Source organism: Gouania willdenowi, chromosome 12 (assembly GCF_900634775.1).
Source record: "Gouania willdenowi chromosome 12, fGouWil2.1, whole genome shotgun sequence".
Classification (NCBI taxonomy): domain Eukaryota; kingdom Metazoa; phylum Chordata; class Actinopteri; order Blenniiformes; family Gobiesocidae; genus Gouania; species Gouania willdenowi.
This window is the reverse complement of record NC_041055.1, coordinates 4274616-4296995: the sequence shown is the minus strand read 5'-3', so window position 1 is coordinate 4296995 and position 22380 is coordinate 4274616. Positions and strand designations below refer to the sequence as shown.

At 38.6% G+C, this 22380-nt stretch overlaps 1 protein-coding gene across 1 annotated transcript in view; it reads left to right on the top strand.

Annotated features, from left to right (window-relative positions):
* LOC114473668 (collagen alpha-1(I) chain) overlaps positions 1 to 22380 on the top strand; it is a 155955-nt gene extending 133575 nt beyond the window's left edge. Inside the window, exons 49-68 of the mRNA XM_028463432.1 lie at positions 319 to 372; positions 2814 to 2924; positions 3019 to 3072; positions 3166 to 3219; positions 3398 to 3451; positions 5505 to 5558; positions 5743 to 5796; positions 5886 to 5939; positions 6010 to 6063; positions 9016 to 9069; positions 9205 to 9258; positions 10294 to 10347; positions 10769 to 10786; positions 11000 to 11053; positions 11322 to 11384; positions 12924 to 13089; positions 14428 to 14537; positions 16030 to 16110; positions 17610 to 17792; positions 19724 to 22380. Of these exons, the coding sequence (XP_028319233.1) occupies positions 319 to 372; positions 2814 to 2924; positions 3019 to 3072; positions 3166 to 3219; positions 3398 to 3451; positions 5505 to 5558; positions 5743 to 5796; positions 5886 to 5939; positions 6010 to 6063; positions 9016 to 9069; positions 9205 to 9258; positions 10294 to 10347; positions 10769 to 10786; positions 11000 to 11053; positions 11322 to 11384; positions 12924 to 13089; positions 14428 to 14537; positions 16030 to 16110; positions 17610 to 17792; positions 19724 to 19873 (1530 nt within the window). The 3' untranslated portion in view covers positions 19874 to 22380. The remainder of the gene's footprint in view (positions 1 to 318; positions 373 to 2813; positions 2925 to 3018; positions 3073 to 3165; positions 3220 to 3397; positions 3452 to 5504; positions 5559 to 5742; positions 5797 to 5885; positions 5940 to 6009; positions 6064 to 9015; positions 9070 to 9204; positions 9259 to 10293; positions 10348 to 10768; positions 10787 to 10999; positions 11054 to 11321; positions 11385 to 12923; positions 13090 to 14427; positions 14538 to 16029; positions 16111 to 17609; positions 17793 to 19723) is intronic.

The following is a 22380-nucleotide window of genomic DNA, read 5'->3' as shown; positions in this document are numbered from 1 at the left end:
TTTTAATGTTTTATTAATCAATTTTTATCTGTTCTGAGTGGGTCTGTTTATGTTTAAATGACATCAGAGGACGGTTTAATACCTCATTTTCAGACTCAGTCAGATTTGATTGTGCTGCACCACAAATCCACTCACTCAGATTTACGTACATGAGGTCAGATCTGATCGTAGCGTACGATCACGTCACAATTCATAAATAGTGAAGCTTGCGTGAATATAGTCGAACACACGTAAAATCTGAACGTACGAACGGTTGATAAATGAGGGCCCATGTTTTGATGTAAAAGCGCTGATGATTGTACTTTTCTTTGTTCAAAGGGGTTTGATGGACTACGTGGGGCTAAAGGAGACCCAGGAAGCACCGGATCACAGGTAACACGTTCAGATTATTGGATCATAATTTCATTTCAGTTGCCCTGAGTGATTCTGCAGAAATGTTTTTTTCTATTTGACCTGGTTAAATGAGCTGCTGTTGTTGCTTTGGTGTTTTATTGCTCTTCTTTATGATGGGATAATGTTGGTGATTGTTGTGGGTTGATGCAGATTATCCCTCAGGTGTTTTCATTCACAACAGGAGTTAAATGATGTGTTTTTAGGTGTTTCCCACTCAGCTGGTTTATATGTGCAGCATCTGACCACAGTAAGATCATTGTGACATGTAGCACATGAACAACAGCATTTATAAAGCCTTGATCTGCAGCTTTTACTATATAGTGAATCACAAACAGTGCAGTATCATACCTGTCAAGAGACCCGTTTAGGCTGGGAAACTTCTGTATTTTACCCCTCTTTCCCGCCATCTTCCCGTATTAGTATTTTCCCATAAATATCCCGTATTTTAATTTAATAATGATCAAAAGATACCTTATTAAACGCTGTCACTAGCCACCCAGGCCATTTCAGGTGGCAGTTCTCGCGAGATTAGAAACGACAGCGGCAACAAACCTGGAAACAACTCAGAACAGAGATGATGAATGAAGACGTTCTGGTGAAAAAAAAACAAAGAACTGGTGTAAATACGTTGTAAAATGTGACAGAGTTTATCTTCCTAAAGAGCAGCAGGATGTGACAGTTACACGTTCTGTTAGATTAATAACAGATTTTAACGTCTACCACAGCAGAAGGAACGACGTAAGTCACCATGAAAAATCATCCAATCACAAGCTCCACAAATATACACTGCTTTAAAAAGTGTTAAAGAATGTAAAGTCTGTAATAAATATGTTTAATAAGTCATTAGTGAATACCAGAGAACCACATGAGTGAGCATGAGAAATTATAAGAAAATATATAATAAAATAAAATGTTAATGTCTAACTTAAAGACAAGCAACGTGAAATTAACAGTAAATATGCAACATGTTGACTTGTATATAAACTGTAAATATATTAAATAAACACGTGCTTTATATACACATTTGTGTTTTAATTTAGGCTGTTTTATAATTTAGGAATTAGGGCTGGGCGATAAATCGAGATTCAAGATGTATCGAGTTTTCTATTTTGGCGATATAAAAAACTATAATATTTCATATATATATTATAGCTTATGTATCAAAATACTAGTTTTAGGAGTCGCTGCTTTTACTTCTCAGAACAACATGTAAAGCTCAGTTGTGTTAGTGATGTAGTGCAGACATGTATAACTGGCAGCCCATCTCCTAAAGTAAATGCACATAATGACATGAAAACACACAAAACGACAGAAAATTATACAAAAAAAATGCAAAAACACACAAAATTGTCCTAAAGCACACAATATGACTACAAATAAAAATTAAGAAAATATGCAAAACGACAACAAAAACTCACAGAAATGAATTATAACACACAAAATAACCAAAATATTGAACAACAATACACAAAACAACAATGAAAATACTCAGTGACATCAAAAATATAGAAAAAAGACAGAATAATATAAAACAAAATGACTCTAAATACAGAAACCCTTTCCTGTGTTAATGCTCAGATTATTTTAAATGAATATCATAATGTTGATGTCACTCACAGATCAGAAAATAGAATTTTTGCGTCCCCTGTATTAAAAAGAAAGTGAATACATACAACTTCCTAAGTTCTCTCATCAGTTTCAATTGTTAGATGCTGTCACTGCACAAACGACACCGTTTGAGCATAAAACACATTCAGAAATGTAAACTAAATGTTCACTGGTTATTTTTAAATATTTGTTTTTATTAATTCATAGGATGAAGATAGTCTGGACTTTATGTGGTGGCTTTTTATGACCTGTCACGGTTAGAGGATGGTGGTGTGAACCCAAATGCAGGGAGAGATGGAGGCAACAGGCAGGCGTATCGTTCTTGGAACCAGTCCATGTTTATGCGGAAACTTGTAAAACAAAAACCAACAGGGCACAAGAAAAATCAGGGCGTAGGGGACCAACGCCGCAGGACAAGAGGAGGGTCGACAATACAATGAACCAGCAAACATTCAGTGTTCAAGCACTCAGCTAAATAATGTAGGAGGCCTGATTAGGAACGGGCCACACCTGGGTGGAAACATGAGGGAGCTATCAGTCACAAACCAAGCACACAGACATCACTGGGGGGTGGAGCCACAAGGAGGAATCCATGGAAACAGAGACGAGAGTTAACACAAGAGAACATACTTGAAAATAGAATAACCAAAGACTCTAAAGGGCTAAACACAAACAGCTAAACAACCTGTGCGTTAAAGAAACCATATCGTTTTCACACCACAATTTCACTGGTGGACATAAGCTACATCTGTAGCCACAGCTAAGGCCGTACGACTGTGTCAATGATGGAATCTTTACTGTTGGCTTCATAGCAGGGTTCAGCTGGGAAAACTGGACCTCCAGGAGATCAGGGAGCTAAAGGGGAACCAGGAGCATTGGGAGAGAAGGGAGACTCAGGACCTCCAGGACCACCTGGAGAACAGGTAAGAGTTTAACATTAAATGTACCCAACAAGGAACTAAAAATATTTTTGCTGCATAGATCTGAGATACTGTTGTATGTGATCTCTGTCTGCAGGGTGAAGACGGACTTCCAGGAATCCAGGGTCCTGCATCTCTGCCTGGGATGGAGGTACAATTTCAACCAGCAATATTCACTGATATGAGTGTCTTTGTATTCCTAACAACTCTGATTTAGTAACGTTGTGTTTCTGCTTCATTTAAGGGTCCTCCTGGTGAGGCAGGACCACAAGGCCCTCCAGGCCCAGCTGGACCTCCAGTAAGTTTCTGAATCTGAAAACGTAGAAAAACATAAAAAAAACCAGTCAAATGTTTGGACAACTTTTAAACGAGAAAATGTGTCCAAACTTTTGACGGCTAGTGTACTTGTTTATTGTAGTGTTAAAAGACGTGTAAGTGATATTAGTGTGCAAAAGTAAAAGAATCCTGGTTTTTAGGGAACAGAAGGAAGACCAGGACCGGAAGGGAAACAAGGTGTGAAAGGAGAACAGGTAAGATCATCACATTAACACAATTTTGGAAAGATAATTCAAAGTATTTTAGGTGAACAAGTATACATTACCACGTTATTCCCTAAGAAGAGCTGGAACATTACGGTGAAGAACATGTGGCACTTTACAGGAAATGAGAAATGCAACTTTGAAAATGCTGGTGAGCATTTGGTTGCATTTCGATGTGACGAGCTTGGGTTCTTTTAATAACCTTTTTGTACCACAATAGTTATAGTCTTTACTATTGGGTGTACCTAGCACTGATATTCAAAATAAATGCAACAAAAGCCTCTGAGGCACATGTTGAGATTTGATATGATGATGTTATGTATAGTAATAGACATAGACAACTGGCGGCCCAGGGGCCACATGTCGCCCTCGATCTAATTTTGTGCAGCCCCCAAAACAAATCCACAAAAACTATATTTAAAGAAGTTGTAAGGAATATAAAGCCCAATATAATATACAAAATAACTCCCAAAACACACAAATCAACAGCAAATTGCACACAAACGCACAAAAAATTCCAAAAATACACAAAATGATTCATAAAACCCAAAATAACAACAAAGACAGACGCAACAACCACTTAAACAAACAAAATGATTACGAAAAACACATTATATAATAAAGACACAAACTGTCAACAAAATTACACAAAATGACAGGAAAATACAGAAACAAAAATATAGAAAGCGACCCCAAAAACACACAAATCGACAACATAAATGCAGAAAATGACAGAAAAATATGCAAAATTACAACAAGAACACAAAAATTAACAAAAACACACATAATGACTCTAAAAACATACAAAATGACTAAAAACTGACAAAACAACAAAAACATGCTCTGATGAATCAGTATTCTAAATGCTAACATAAATGTTGATAATGTGGCCCTCAGATCAGATACAATCACAGTTTTGTGACAACATGAGTTTTATGATTGTAAGGCCGTTGCAGGGCTAAAACTCAAAAGTTAAGATCTTGTCATGACTTTAAATAAAACTAAATGTTTCTTAAAGCTACAGCGTTTTGGTTTTATTCAACCACTCCATACAGCGTACCAGTGTTGTGCTTTAGTCGTCTCAGACCTAAAAGAATGGCTGCTGTTCTAATACCACTGATGTGGTACCACAGTGCTTCACTGGATTTGGAATAACATTCAAATCAACACCTGTTACTCAAATGACAACACAGGAGCAATGATCACTCTCTGGCTGCATTCAAATGGTCCCTCCTATCTCCTTTCCTATCCACTGCTCTTTAACCCCGTAGATGACGTCATAGGGTTAAGGAAAGGTGTTAGGAGAGGAGTAAGGAAAAGGCCATCACATTTATTTTGACAATCAGACACACTTCCACTAGGTGACATAATAATCTGACGGCCACAAAGGTTAGTGACGTCTGTCGTGGTGAAAAACTACAAATTTCCAAAAATGGACTAAAAGCTCATTTATAACACTTTCCCCTGATAGAACCTCAAAATGTCTCTGATCCCTTTTTCTTTAACCACAGAGTGTCTGTTTTATGTCAGTTATAATCTGATAAGTCGGTCATCGTGAGTTTCCGTGAACGCTCGGGTGTACGTTCCCCTTTAAATGTGGTCAACGCAAGGAATTGTGGGTCAGCATTAGCTGGTCTCCTTTGGTAAAGGATGTATCAGTGTTTCCAAGGCTAAAGGAGGTTATAAAGGAAGCATTGAGCCTCTTTTCCTGAGCTTAAAGAGAACTCGGATGCTCTTTATCACGGCCGCCACTTAAACACTTCTGGGGGTGAAGGAACAGTGAATAGGAAAGGAGATAGGAGGGACTATTCAGACATACCCTCTTTGTCGTAGTGGGATAATTAGCCAACCCACTACAGCTTTGACTATTTACCCGTCAGAGGTGTTACCTAAACCGTCCTTGCCTGTTTCTCTCTCTGTTGCTGTTCCTACCCACATCCCACAGATATTATAACACACAATCAAACATGTTGAACTCTGCTTTGTTCCAAGTAGGATTTCTGTCTTAAAAAGCAATCATTTCCTCAAAGTTTCTCATCAACAGGGAGACGACGGGAAAACTGGATCACCAGGAAAGACTGGTCCAGCTGGAAGGAGGGTGAGGGTGCACGTATCCCTTTTTGTTTACCTGGAAATGAAACAATTAGAATAAAAAATAATGTATTTTTCATAATTTTGCAACTATACAATGATACTTATTGTTGAATCAGAAACAGATGTGAAATATTTCCTGGATTTTTTGTTTTCCTCCTCATTTAAACACATTATTGATTTAATCTCAGGGGAAACGAGGAAAGGCAGGGGTCAGAGGGGCCCGAGGACACCGAGGGTCAAAGGTCAGATTTCCCACATTTTCACTGGACTGTTGTATACACACCTGATGATAATTTACAGTCTAACGTTAGCTCGTGTTGTTGTTGTTCAGGGTGTAAAAGGAGACCCGGGATCCAAAGGCGTCCCTGGATGGTCTGGTCTAATTGTGAGTGAGACGTTCCTGACGCACACATTCACACATAGTCACTAAACAGATATTTATTTGTGTAACAAAGGGAATCCCAGGTTTACGTGGAGAGACGGGAGACCAAGGAGAGAAGGGAGAAGAGGTGAGCAAGGTTAAATAAACCTGAGTTTAGTCTTAAAGGGTACCTGGAGGAGGATTGTTGTTCTCCTGGTCCTGAGACTTTTATGTTCCAGAGTCTCTTTAAAAAAGGCAAGGCAAGGCAAGGCAAATTTATTTATATAGCGCATTTCATACTCAAGGCAACTCAATGTGCTTTACATGATAAAACATTCAATTGTTTAAAATCAATAAGAACATTTAAATCAATAAGAACAATTAAAATCATCAGTAAAATCAATTAAAATCATCAGTAAAATCATCATGACATCAACAACATGACAAAAAATCTCTCTCTCAATCATATGCAGTAGAGAAAAAAAGTGCCTTTAACTTTGATTTAAAAATGTTCACATTGGATGCTGACTTCAGCTCCGCTGGCAGTTTGTTCCACTTCTTTGCAGCATAACAACTAAAAGCAGCATCACCATGTTTACTGTGAGCTCTGGGTTCCACTATCTGACCTGTGTCCATAGATCTGAGAGACCTGCTGGGTTCATACCTGACCAACATGTCACTGATGTATTCTGGACCAAACCCATTCACAGATTTATACACCAGCAGCAGAACTTTAAAGTCTATTCTGAGGCTGACTGGGAGCCAGTGTAAAGACTTTAAAACTGGAGTAATGTGCTCTGACCTCTTTGTTCTGGTTAAGACCCGAGCTGCAGCGTTCTGAACCAGCTGTAGCTGTTTGATGCTCTTTTGGGGGATTCCTGTCAGAAGACCATTACAATAGTCCAGTCTGCTGGAGATAAAAGCATGGACCAGTTTCTCCTGATCTTTCTGAGCCATTAAACCTTTCACTCTGGAGATGTTCTTTAGGTGGTAAAAGGCTGTTTTTGTGATAGATTTGATCTGACTGCTGAATGTAAGATCTGAGTCAATCAGAACACCAAGGTTTTTGACTTGGTCTTTAGCTTTTAAAGATCGAGACTCAAGATAATTGCTGACAGCAGTCCTCTTTTCCTTGTTACCAAAGACAATCACCTCCGTCTTGTCATGGTTTAGTTGAAGGAAGTTTTCACTCATCCAGCAGTTTACTTTTTCTAAACAGTCACACAACACCTCAATGGGACCATGGTCATCTGGGTTCAGTGATAGATATAGTTGTGTGTCATCTGCATAGCTCTGATAATCAACCTTACAGTTCTGTAAAATTTGTCCTAAAGGAAGCATGTAAAGGTTAAACAGAAGGGGTCCAAGAACAGATCCCTGAGGAACCCCACAGGACATTGGTAATCTGTCAGATTCAAAGTTTCCAATGCTTACAAAATAGCTTCGCTCCTCCAAGTATGACTTAAACCATTGCATTACTTTTCCATTTAGTCCGACCCATGTTTGCAATCTGTGCAACAAAATTGTATGATCTACAGTGTCAAATGCAGCACTTAGATCCAACAGAATGAGAACAGATACTTTTCCTGAATCAGTGTTCAACCTTATGTCATTGATCACTTTGATAAGAGCAGTTTCAGTGCTGTGATGAGAACGAAAACCTGACTGAAATTTATCAAATATTTTGTTGAATGTTAAGAATTGACTCAGTTGGTTGAAGACCACCTTCTCAATGATCTTGGCCGTGAATGGAAGGTTGCTGATTGGTCTATAGTTAGCCAGTATAGAGGCATCCAGTGTTCTCTTTTTTAACAGCGGTTTCACAGCAGCTACTTTCAGGGATTTTGGTACGGTGCCTGATTGGAATGAGCAGTTAATTATCTGACACAGATCAGTGACAATTGACTTTACAACAGTTTTAAAGAAGTTTGAGGGTATTGTGTCAAGGCAACACGTTGATGGATTCAGCTGCTGAACAGTTTCCTCTATTGTTTTTGGGTTCACTGTAATAAACTCTAACATTGTAATTGACTCATCCCTCAGTGGTTGAAGCTGTTCAAGCTTTTTGTGATTTTGCTGGTTTGTTCTGATGTTTGACCTTATTGATTGTATTTTTTCATTGAAATATACAGCAAATTCATTGCATTTTCCAGCTGACAGTAATTCAGGGGCTATCTGATCTGGGGGGGTTGTGAGCTTTTCAATTACAGAAAACAACGTGCGAGAGTTGTTGACATTTTTGGCAATAATTTCAGAAAAGTATTGCTGCCTTGCTTTGAACAAGCCATCATTGAATTTTCGCAGACTTATTTTGTATAGTTCTAGATGAATTTGGAGTTTTGTTGATCTCCATTTACGCTCAGCTCTTCTACAGTCAGATTTCAAATTCTGCATTATCTCAGTCCTCCTCCAAGGTGTTTTCTGTGTGTTTGGTTTTCTCTTAGTTTTGATTGGAGCCACCACATCTATGACATTACAGACGTTTCTATTATACTCATCCAGAAGATCATCAACTGTCTCAGCACTCAATGTTGGTGTCATTGCTATGGCTTCCATAAACTGTGCACTTGTGTTCTCATTTATGTACCTTTTCTTTAAACACACATAACTAGGGGGAACAGATGTTACAGTCTCTAGGTCAAAAAAGACACAGAAATGATCAGATAAAAACATAAACATACCTTCATACAGTCATTATTTTTCTTCTATATTTGAGATGTTGATCATTACTTTTCCAATAACGCTGATGCTATAACACTGTTTGTGTCCCTTCTAGGGATTATTTGATCAGTTTTTCATTATTTGCAGAAAATCTAATACCAGTATTAATATTACATTAATATGCTGGTGTTTCTCTGATCATATCAGATATCCATATTTAGTATGTATCTTTTTAAAAATGTCTTCTTTTATACTTTATGTTATCCAGGACGAGAAATTTTTATAACTTTTTATCTATTTATTTTACCATAAATCATCATTTAATCAAATCAAGTTCATAAAAAGTAATTGACTAATTAATAGATTGCTTATACATTTCCGTAGCTCTTTAACTATGTTGACCTTCCAGCGTTTAAATACAGATGTTTTGTGTCATCAGGGCGAAAAGGGAGATATGGGAGTACCAGGGCCACCTGGAGGTGATGGTATGAAGGTAGGACATGAAAATAAACACAAAATGTACTGGCTTATTTTACCTGTGGTGCTCTCATTAAGATGGTTCAAATATTGATTCATTAGTGGACTCAGAAACATAAATATAATTTTGTCTTCCTTGCTTTTCTTGCAGGGTATTCGAGGTGCTGATGGACTGCTGGGACCACCAGGCTTGAAAGGAGAACAGGTACTGTGTATTGTTTGGTCACACTATTTAATTTCAAAAGGAAAATGTCACAATATATTTTAGAGAATTATCTGAAGCAGTAGAAATAAGTTTGTGTTCTTTGTTAAATGTTGTGTATAAAAGAAAATACACGTGTACCATAATTTCCGGACTATAAGCGGTTACGGTACTTTTTTTCTCATGCTTTGAACCCTGCGGCTTAAACAATGACGCTGCTAAATTGTGGATTTTTCCCGGTTTTATAATTTTCATGACGCCACAAAATTGAGCTCTGTCACATTAGGCCAGGTGGAACAATGAAATTGTCATTAAATCATTCTTGCTTGCACTGAATCATTCTGATCAATCATTTTGTCATGATGCACACTGCCTCATCATAGCAACGATCCGGAAAAATGTTGTCAGAGAAAGAGAGAGAGAGAGCAGCATCAGTGTGGATGCACTAAAAGTCAGCCAGTTTCTAATAGAAAGATAAACAGCATAAAGTTGTTAAATCACTGCGTTAGGTTTGTTCAGGATTGATCTGTGCTCTGGACTCTGAGGCTGATGGAGACGCTTCTGTAAGGAGGACGGACAGACGGAGCAGAGATCAGAACATCCTGGATACAGGCTGTATCCAGGCTGTTCTGATCTCAGCCAGTTTGTAATAGTAGCATAACAGCATGAAGTTACCAAATCACCACGTTGGATCGCGTCCGTATTTTGACTCAGAGTCCGACTCGCTGTGATCGCTCTGCGGTATACACGGTAAAAAGAGCGGATGAAGCGGTGTATCAGTCTGGTTCCAGTAAAAGTGGCCATAAAAAGCTGTAAATGAACTGATATGTAGACGTGGGGCAGTGAAGAGGAGACTTCATGTAGTAAAGACTGTTTCAGTCTTGTTATATATTTTTTAAGTGTGATTTTTTTTTTTTTTTTGTTAGACTGAAACAAACAAACTGAAACTGAAATCTCTGCATTTTGACTCCTTTCCGTCACTGCCTGTAAAGTAAGTTTTTATTTCTGGTGAAAGCTTGTGTTTTGATTTTGTTTCAGGGAAACATCGGTCGACCCGGACCCAGGGGCATGCTGGGAATTCCTGGTTTTCCTGTGAGTTCATTTTGAGAATAAACTATTTTGGTGGAAAAACAAGTTGTGAATGTATAAGACTTAATTAAACACCTCCAGAACATTCTTCTTTGTTTATCTGTGTGTGACCGATTGCACTGGAAGCAGAATGAATGTGTGACGGAAACGTCAGCGTTAAACGCTTTTGTTCCTGTGATTAGAAGTAAATCACAGCCTGCCGTTAGTCAGCAGTCGCTCTTTTCTTTAGCTGTCGCTCTGCTCAGTCCTTAATGCTTGCGTTTAGCCTGCAGTGATGCAGGAAAAGAGCAATGCATTAGTTTTTAAAGCTGGAGCTCCTTAATGCAGCCGTAAAAACGCTCTCTGAGGCCTCGTGGCACAGGAAGGATTCCTCATGTTGACAAATCTGATGTTTCTTTTCTCACTGTTTCCTCTCCTGTTGTAGGGATTGTTTGGATTAAAGGTGAGATAGTTCTCCTACACACACACGCGCGCGCGCACACACACACACACATACTGAGCTCCTGCTATCTGCAGCAAACAGACACATAATCACAACACTGTTACTCTGAGGCTCATCTACTGCAAAGCTGCATCACTTTGCTCCCATTTCATCACAGCACGAGTTGTTATAATGTCTGCCCTGTGCTTACATCTTAATCACTGCTATCCACAGGGTTTAAAAGGCTACCAAGGGCTGCCTGGAGCACCCGGTCGGAGTGGACTCCCAGTAAGTGTACTTCCTGTTTCCTCCCAGTTTAATACTGTTAGCAGGGAGCGTCAACAGTGTGTGCACCACGCTGTGTGAGAGTCTAGTTTGATTTCCTCTGGGTTCTTCAGTGTTGTCGGATTACGTTTTAAATTTAGCTCCATGGTTGTGGAAACTCCTGAAACTGTAACACAATAACTCGTCCTCCTTTGATGTGCTGTATCTGCATCAGGGGAAGTGCAGCATGTTTCCTCTTGTTGGTGTTTGAAACTGTCATCTTGTTTTGCAGGGTCCTCCTGGGGTTCCTGGTCCACCAGGGCCATCTTTGAACATCACCCTGTCCCAACTCAAGGTCTGCACTGATGACATCACATTTATACAGACACTAAAAGTAATTCCTAGCAAACCTGTGTCACGTTTCAGAGCAATACATGAATTAGGTGAAATAAAGTAATGACGAAATTCACAAATTCTAGTCATAAGAAATGTTTCCAAAGGCTTAAGTTGAATAAATCTGTAGAAAAGATGGTTTATTTGAGTAAAACTGTCTATTTATATCTTCCTGCCACCAGGAGGAACCACCATGCACTGAGACTTGGACAAAATTTGTCTTTAATTTCCGTCTTTAAAAAGTAACTAAACCCCCTTGTTTTTGCTGACCTGCCACTAGGGGGACATTTTTTTTAAAAAAAGAGCCTTGATTATGGGTGGGGCTCCTGGAGCAGTTAAGACACGCCCAGTCTGTACGATAAAATCTCCAAAGAACAATTTATGCTATGCTAACTAGCTACTTAATACTCAATATAGCTCTCTATTCACAATTCTCTCAGTCCAACCCACTCACCACAGATGGTAGAGTCCATAGATGCTAGTTTTTATTGAAGGGGCGGAGCTAACAGTGACGCATGATGGTCCAATGACATCACAGAACCTCAATCCCAGCAAATAGCTCAATTAATAGCCTGGTTTCAACCCGTAGAGGGCAGTCACACTGACATTTTACAACAAAATACGACAAATTGAAATACTTTTCAGCGATGGACTGGCGCTCTGTCCAGGGTGTACCCCCTCCTAACGCCCACTGTGAGCCAGAGATGGGCACCGGCAGAACCCTGCGACCCTGAAAAAGGACAAAGTGGGTCAGAAAATGGATGGATGGATGAAATACTTTGACTAAAATAGCACTACTTGATACCAAATACCTTTATTTTCAGTGGAAAAATGGTTTTGGGCTTTAGTTACTCTTTAAGATCATTTTTTAATAGTAAAAACATTTAAACTATAATTAAAACTATAATGTTTTAATCATCATACCTTTGTTTGGTGTAATTTCCGTGAGGTGAAACTGGTCAAAAAGGAGGTTATTTACAGAAATTTATAAACATGAATTGATGAGTAGTAACTGACTGCTATATGAATGAAGTCATTGATTTATAAACTGTGATGCACTTTTTTTTTCTCTTGTCTGCACATGCTGTCAAAGGTCAACACTACAAGAAGTGCAATCATTATGAGACAGCAATGCATGTTTTGTTATTGCAATAAAATAAATTGATTTATTTTATTGCTTAATTGTGACCATCACCAGCCCTCCCTAAGGAAGGATAAGAAATATTTTATTATAGGGAGGATATAAAAAGGGAGAGCAGTGTTACACCTAGGTGGAGGGGGAGGGGAAAGGGAGCAGGGAGGAGAGACTCAAGGTAGGAAAGGGTGGGGAAGAATAGATTATTTTAACTGTGATGCACTTTAATATTTAACATTTCCTATTGTTGTACTATACTTAGTTGATTGATCTTTCATATTAAAATGTTTGTCTATGTTCATTATCCCTTTGTTAGTTAAATACATGTAAGTCCCAATAATAGATGCTGTGATCCATGTTGTGCAGGACCTGATGTACGTGTCGGACAAGCCCAACTACCCTCTGATCCAAACGCTGCTGGACTCTCTGCAGCAGGAGCTCCGCTTGCTGTTGGATCCTCCAGATGGAAGCAAAGAACATCCAGCTACTACCTGCCTGGAGCTGTGGCTCTGCCACCCTGAGTACACCAGCGGTCCGTTTGGGTTCCACTTCTACATATTAATATTAGAGATGTAACGATTCACTCAACTCCCGATACGATTTGATTCACGATACTGAGTTCACGATACGATTCTCTCACGATTTATTTTACAAAATGGGTCTGTAGACAAATGATGACTGAAAAATATTTCTGTACTGCATTATTTTCCTTTTATTTTTCATTGTCAAAAGAATCCCTTGATAAACTATTCAAAACAATGCAATTTAACTAAAAACAAATCTTGAATGAAATAAATAAAGGAATTATACAAATGAAGAAGAAACTTGTTAATTTAAATTCTGGTTCTATAGTAAACAATGCAAAACTGCATAATAGTTCTTTTTCTTTTTAAAAGTGCAACTGAAAATGTATTTTGTGCCTTAACAATTGGACTTTAAAAAAAAAAAAGTAATTGCACTGATTTACGTCAGATATTTGTTTGGACCAGCAGAGGGCGCTGGTGACCCAGTGGTCGGATGGCATGCAGTTATTCTAGCAGTGAAGAAGAGATGCTATACTAGCAGACAGAGCTAATAGAAAAACGTGACTTTTACAGATATTCACATAATATAAATATTCTTTCGGTGCTAAAGGGGTAAGGAATCATTTATTAACATAAGAGTAGAAGGCGGCCAGAAAGAAAATAGTAGCAGATTCCGGCCGCTGGTACACTGCTGAAGAGAAGGGATAAATATATAGCGCCCTTTGCTGTTTAAAAAAAGTACTGCGATAAAATTTTTAAAGCATCGGTCAATCGTGATACCTATTAATCGATTTGTAACTGCCTTACGATTAATTGTTACATCCCTAATTGATATGTATAAATGTATAAAAATGTAATTAAATCATTATTGTGCTCTAGTTTGTGCTTCCATGTATAAATAAATGATAAAATGTGTACGGCACTGATAATATCAAAGCAATAAGTAACATATATCAGTCCCTGCAGGATCTTCATTTTCAATTAATTTGATTTTGTGACTCATTTTTATCTAATGTGGAAAGATTTTGTGGAACAGTTTAAAGAAAATTGCAGGATTTGTTAAAAAAAAAAAAAAATCGAGTTCTTTTAACAATTTGAGATGAAATGAAATTGTGAGTTCCATTGAATGTTTGTATTAATTTGGATTTGTCTAGCTGAGATATCTACAACTGAACTATTTGGTAATTTAAACAATGATTCACGGATTCTCTGACTTTTTTTGCTTTCTGCTGCGGGCTGATTTGGATGCTCAAAAAGGCCGGATTTGGCCCCCAGACCCCGAGCTTGACACTTGCATTAGATTAAAGGTTGTTTGCATGATTTTCTGATATATCTCTCCTCTACAGGGATGTTCTATGTAGATCCAAACCAGGGCAGCTCTGCTGATGCTCTGCTGGCCTACTGCAGCTTTACTCCCACACTAATTCAGACCTGCATCCATCCTAAAGACCCTCAGGTAAAACCTGCACACCATCACACTCCCCTGGTTAAGACCTCAAAGGAAGCATTACCTCATCCAGATGTTGGCAGTTATCTGGATCACGGTGCTATGATCTTTCTCACTTTAAAGGCTTGGAAGAAATTTCTGTAACACTTGAAGTTTTATACATAAAGGCTGACATTACGCTGTCATTATTATGACATCACACCTGTCATTAGTAGGGGTGTGTATTGTCTGGCATCTGGCAATAAGATTCATATCCAGATTCAATACGATACTATACGATATATCCATATATTAAAGTATAAGGCCATTATTGCAATTTTTTTAAATATATGAGAACATTATGTATGAAAAAAAATTTATTGGCATATTTTACACTCAACATTGGCTTTAACATGCCATGTGCCAACAATTTAAAATAAAAAAATGACATACAATCTGCCTGTGGCTTTTAAACCAACTTTAACATTAGTGCAACTTAACTGAGGTATATGCCTAGAACAACAAATAAATGCAGAAAGTTAGTCTTTCTTTTTAGATTTTATACAAAAAACACAAGCTGGTCAACATGCCCATGTTTCAGCACTTCTTTATGCAGTTACAATGTCTCCTGCAGTGGAAAATACTTTCCTGGTTAAATAAAGGTTAAAAATTGTTCGACGTAAGATTGCGATATATCGTCAACACCCCTAGTCATTAGCATGAATAAGGTGTCATGAAAGATGTCTTCCTAACCCCTAACCCCACGAGATCCCTCCACCTAACCCAAGAAATGCCAACATACAGTAGCTCAAAAGGTGTCATAGTTTACCGAATGGTGTCATCATTTAGCAAATGACACTTAATGACACCTTAATGACTGTCTTCATGACACCTTATTCATGCTAATGACAGCGTAATGTCAGCCTTATGTATAAAGCTTCAAGTAAAGTGTTACTGAATGTTTTATTCGCATTAATAACAATAAAGTTGGACTAAATGTATAGGCACACCCATCTTTTAGTAAAATCTTGATCAAATCTAAATCTGATCCAGATGAAACTCGGTGGGATAATTGAGGAACAAACTCAATATAACTGAGACAAGTTTCATAAAGATGTGTTCCTGTTTTACGAACAGAAATATGAATTTTTGAAAATTTGCTAATGATAGCGATTTATACATTTTTAGAAATTGAACCAGAATCAGTTTATTGATCCGAATCCCCTTCAAAATGTAATGGAATCTTTCATGGCATAAGGTCTATCTTTGGTTAAAATATTGTTAAAAATAATTTATGTACTTTTGATGTAATCCTGCTAATATTCAAACAAACAAACAAATGTTGGTGAAAGTATTATTACCCCTTTATTACCCTGAGGTACCTCATGAGAAATCATCTGAACTGTCTTTGTTCCATGGAGAAATGTAACATTTAAAAAGCTTAAACAAAAGTAATGAATTGTTTAATATTGATGGTCATGAACAAGGGCAGGCCTTTCATTGCCTCTTCCTCTGTGTGCAGTTGCCTGTGGAGGCTTGGATGGAGGAGTTTTCTGAGGAAGGTTCCTTTCAGTGGTTCAGCAAGATGGATCAGGGATTTCAAGTAAGACAATATCACTGAGTCAGGGATTTGTGCAGCAAACCTTATGAGAGCATCACCAAACCTAAAAATACACCTAAAAACAGTTTATTCAGATTTTAAACTCTAAAGATCCACCGTCAGGTTTGTCCTTTATGTTATTTATAAAAGCATCAGGTTGGTGAGGAACATAAGGGATTAACAACACACCAGTAACCACCATGTATTCAAACACTCCTTAAGTAGTGAGGGTAATAATGGAGATAGGCTTCACCTGTGAGAGAACAAAGGGAAAGAGATGGAGATCTACTCATGCTCTGCACTTGTAGACACAGAAAGCTTCTCAACATGTAACTAGACATACAAATAAGAACAAAATATACCCACCACACACCCACATTGTCAGACTAACCAAATGACTAGATACGCTATATCTTAGTAACACACTTCATTTTCCAATTCTACAGTGTTTCAAATTCCAATAAAGCTGCTTCTAACAAGAAGTTATGCATTTGTTTTTCCCCAGAGGTGAAATTAACAGATTACAAGTATTCACGTTATAATAATTGAGTTGCTTTTATGGGTACTTGTACTTTTTTGAGTATATCTCTAAATCATTCATTTTATTTGTACTTTAGTACATTTTAAAAGAAGTAAAGTACTTCATTAGAATAGAATAGAATAATTTTATTGTCAATGTGCAAAGTACAACGAAATTGCACATGCTCCTCCCAATAACATTCAAGATTCAAGCCTGGACGAACACATTTATCATAAACATAACATAAGGTGTGATAAGTCTGTTGGAATAACAAGTTCATCAGAATTAAAGTGCATAGGTATAAAACTTAATCCGTATAAAAGTGCATGGTATAAAATTAAGAAATAGAAATTCTACACCTAACCTTTACTAGTAAATTATTATTTTTTGTTTAAAACGATCAACGGATATTGTCAAACTGACGTAGTCTGTGAATGAAGGTGGGCTGAAGAAAAGGAGGCGGTGATGTAATTCTGTTTGGGCTGTCTAGAAATGCATGGCACCAAAACAGCAGTAAATGGAGGTTTTTTTCTCAGCGCATCGCCAGAAGAAGAACTAGCTACTGCTGCTCATGTGGACTGAAGTGAACCATGGATGGAATAGGAAGTAGTTTAGAAAAAACACCACGAGAGAGAGAGGCTGATGATGATGCAAATCCCTGTCACCATCTGTCTGACATATTTGCATTCAAACAAAGGGAAGGCGACAGTGTCATAATGCAATGTAAACGTTGCCTCCCTTTTTAGGTTTATATATGAGATGTTTACTGTATGAAAGGAAACCTTGGCAAGATTTGTTACCAAATAATAAACATGGGGGTTGAAAGTAACTAGTAACTTTTACATTGAGAGCTATTTAATTGAGCTACTTTTTATTTGTAGTTCTCAAAACTGTCAATCAAGTCACAGTACTTCTACCTGAGTAGGATGTTTCATTAGGATTCATCAGTAGGATATTACACCTCTGCTCTTCTCTCTCTCAGGTTTACTATCCAGGTGTTAACATAGTCCAGCTGCGTTTCCTGAGGTTGCACAGCAGCACGGCTGTACAGAAGGTGACCTACTCCTGTCACCCAGGACACAAACTGGGACAGACGGACAGAGACGTTAAGTTCCTCGCAGACACACGGAGGCAAAGCTACCTCGGAGCGCTCAAGGGCTGTGTGGTAAGAGAAACTAAGACGGAAAACCCAGCATTCAGACTTTATTTGAAATGTGGTACAGGATTAAATTAAATTAAATTAAAAATTAATTAAATTAAATTAATTAAATTAAACCGGGCTTTCGCCTTTAATTGGCCATGTAATGTTAGTACATTATTGGAATTTGTCTTCTGCACTTAACCCATCCCTGAGGAGCAGTCGGCAGCCATTTTGCGGCGCCTGGGGAGCAGTTCGGGGTTAAGGGACTTGCTCAACATCCCACAGTGACGGCCCCGGTGAGGCTTGAACCGGCAGCCCTCCGATTGCAAGCCCAGCGTCCTTAACCACTAGGCCACCACTCCCCCCCAGGATCAGGTCCTGTAAGGATGTGGGTTACATGTGTCATGTTCCTGTTCTGTTGGTGCATGTCTCCTTAGTTTTGTCCATTCATTAGTGATGTTTCACAGTAATCGTAAACCATTTGTGTCTAAGGGTGTAACATTTCATCCATTAGATCAATGAATCGATTTATGTTCCTACCATCCAACGATCTGTGCTCGGATAGTTGGCCTTACGGATGACATTAAATGACCTAAAATCATTTTTAAAAATCAAAAATCAATCAATTGTATCATTACAAGGAAATAACGCATTGGATTTAAGCAAAACAGACTTTATGTGGATGTGTTTTAAAAGCACTATTAATAATAAAGACGTTACGGATGACTCTGTAGCTGTCTGTGACGTCACATGCAGGCAGACAACAAAACGGCGTTACGGAGAATCCGGTGAGTGAGAAATTGATGAACAATCCACCTTTGAGGGCCAGTGTGTGGAAACACATGGAGATATTCTAAAGTAGTCGATCACTGTGTCGATCACCAGGCCCTTCTGACGACGTTCACTGCACCGGCAGCAGTGCATGTAGCAATAGCCCGTTAGCGTTTGCTCTAAAACCTCATGCTTCCCATCATGTTAACATGAAAAGTATCATAGTCAACCACTGCTCATTTAACCTGAACAGATGTTGGTTGCACTTAATTTTTTGTCAACATTGTATTATTTTTATATGTAAAAAAACAGCACAAGAGTCAGATAAACCTAATATGTATTTTTATTACAAACGTATTAGGTATTGAAAATGAGAGCAGAAAAATTAACATCTTGTTAATTTAAACTGAAGTGTTGGTTGGACTTTATTCAAATTAAATGGGAATACATTTGACGTAAAGACATACAGACGATTCAACTTACAAGAAACATCAGGAATCCATTAAACCTCACCAGCACTTTCCAGTATACAGGGATTTATTTCACTCACACTGGTTACATTATTGTGGCTAAAAAGCTACTGAAATGATTTCATGGCACTGAATTGTTCTAAATTAACCAATATCAAATCAGCAGCAACGAATTGTTGCTAAAGAAAAAATTGTTACACCCCTATTTGTGTCACATGACAACAAATAAGCCTGAAGACAAAGAAGCTCAGATTTTACTACCGCAAGGACTTTTCCGCTGAGTTGGTGTCACACAAAACATTGCTCGACATTGTATCGATCCACATTAAATGTAATACCGACCAGTATTTCACCCCTTGGTGAAACAGAGAAAGAGATGAATACGAACTTAGAGGAGAGACTGGCAGACGAGCTATGAGAGTAGCGACACCTTTAAAACACGTCTCAGGAGAACAAGGACTACAGAGAAGCGCTAAGAATCATGGAACATCTAGGATTTTAATGGAAACTATTACGCAGCGGTGCGCTCTGAGGAGAGCGGAGCGGGGTCCGTCTGAGTATGTTTGAGCTTTTGAAGGTAATGGAGCCACAGGAGAGGAGTGAGGAGCCTCATGTGGCTTGTGAGCCTTGGTTAAGAGAGATTGAAACATCATCAGCATATAGAGTGAGACAGAAGAAGTGAGACTGTTTCTGGTGAACTCTTCTGTCCTTCAGCCCATAGATGAGAGCATCTCTGGACCACGGGAGACCGTCATGGAGTTTGAAGACCTCCAGCTGCTTCCTTTGAGAGACGTGGCCCTGATGGGAGGAGGAAACTTCTCACAGCAGTTCAGCCTCTCCGTAGGAGCCGTGTGTTTCAGCTAAAGGTTGGAGCTACGAGCCCTGAAGCCTCAAAGGCTCAGGATGAAGCTCAGGTTAAAGCATGGACACCATAAGGACAACTGGGCGTCTTTTTTTCTCCATTCTCTGAGGTCGATTTAATCCTCCAGGTTTGACTCCCACAGACGTCCTCTTTTGTTTACAGAAGCATTTTTCTCCTGTGGAATAATTGAATTGTTTTCATGGTGTGAATCTGGGACTGTTGTTGTTGTGTATTTATAGATTGTGGTATATAGCCTCTCATTGTGTATATAAAGTGACTGTTTAGTCCTGACCTCTAACAACGTGTCCTGTCCAGTGACACGGCTCCTGTGGCGTCCTCCTCTCAGTACTGTAAACCACCCTGGACGTGTCCATAGGACTTTAGGTGCTGATCCAGTGTGTGTTAATATTTAATCCAGAAACCATTTCATAGCAACTGTCACATTTCTTTACATTACTTTACATTCCTACCTGGTGCTGTTTGTTGTTATTAACCTCCACATCTCCTCATTTGTGGTCAAACAGAGCATTAAGTGTACTGTTGGTCATTTCATGTCTCAGGTAATCACTACGGATGGAAACTCAACGTTCAGCAGCTTTCACAGATTAACATGAAAGGAAATTTTTTTTTCTCAGCTTTTGATTCCTGTACAGAGTCACAGGGGTTGCTGGAGCCAATCCCAGCTGACGATACATTTAAAGGGTACCTGTAGTGAACTTTGATTATAATCTTTGGCCAAACATTGCACCTAAACCCAGAGGTTTATACATCCTTGTGCAGCAGTAACTGCTCACTTTAATCACTATAATATCCTTCCTGTCTCCTCCTCCAGCCATGAGTAGCATGTCCTGTGTGTTAATAATGACCACAGGCTGTGGCAGAATGTGCAATAACAACTCATCACACATAGCTTAAACACGCATACATGAAAATAAAAAAATGTGTTGAAAAGCTACAAAAGCCTAAATACAGAGGAACATCAAAGAAAGAAGGTGAAGCTAATGCAAAACACCGCCTCAGACTCAAAGGCCCTCGTTTATCAACCTTGTGTGAAAACAGGTTGAGTTCACATTTGTTCATACGACGGGATCATCGTGTTATCTATGAAACATTCGTATCTGACCAATCCCAGCGTACAAATTATCAGGTGTTGATAAATGCGGCGGTTGAATTTGATCATCATTAACATGTTACGCCCATAAAGCTTCCTGGTTCAGATGCCCCGCCCACTGAGGTCAAACAAGCACTGGCAAGAAATGAAATACTCACATCTGAGGTGGAGCATAACAAAATCGTTTGTCCCTTTCAGCCACCGTATAAAAGAACTCATAGGTGACGTCTGCCCCCCTGTGTGCACTGCGTACAACTTCACTGCAGAGATCTTGGAGAGACACACGGAAATATGTGTACATCAACATCAGTTGTCCGCACGCTTTAGGCAATAAATAACACATTGAAATAAAACCCTTATTAAAAAAAAACGTAAAAATAACAAAATGTCGACCCTTGACTCTGTTTAATATGCCTTTAGTTAATTTCACCTATAGTTCATCATATTACTGACATACTGGAGCGCGTTTGCAGAAGTTTAAGGTATACATTACATTTAAAAAAGATGAATGATACACAGCAGGGTTCCCCCGGTGCAATACAGTGCTGCACTGCCGTGTGGGTACCGTTTAGCCCCTCCTGCTCAAATGGTAGCGTCGTTTACCAGCGGGGTTAGACAGTATTCTATGGAAGGAAACCCCAAAAAAGTGGTGTCAGTAATAATGTGGGATTTTTGGAAATTAAAATTATTTAGTTTAATTTGTTTTTACAATGTGTTTTGATCTGTTCTGAATGTGTATCTGATTATGCTTAAATGACATCTGAGGTTTGTTTGATACTTTATACTACACACTCAGATTATCGTACACGAGGTCAGATCGTAGCACACGCTCACGTCAGAATTGGTAAATACCGAAGTTTACATGAATTTGGTCAAACGCACGTCGTACGCTCAGATCTGAACGTACGAACGGTTGATAAATGAGGGCCATCGTGGCTACGTCGGATCAAGCTGTAAACGGGCTGCTACATCAGTTACATTTCATGCAATTAAACGCTTCAGAAAAGTTGTTTTAATACACAAAACATGGCTGATGTTGTAAATATAACTAGCACAGGTACTCTTTAAAGATACACTGACTACCTGTTTACAGATTTCCATCCATCATTGTACTGTGTCTTTGTTTCCACTATACAAAGATGGTCTGGGAGCGAGATCTCAGGAATCAGTCTTTCTCTCAATAGTGTGGAAAACCTCCACCTTCGTCCCAGAGTCAGATCTGCCTCAGCAGAAACATGCAGTAAACCAAGGATGGACCCTTTTTTTTTTTTATACTAGCATTATCTGGCGATAAATATGTTTCTTTCTGTAATTGAAAGCCTATAGCAGTTTGTATGATAGCCTTAGCTGGCTGAGACTCATCATTGTTATTTCACTTGTTTTGTACAAAAATATAAA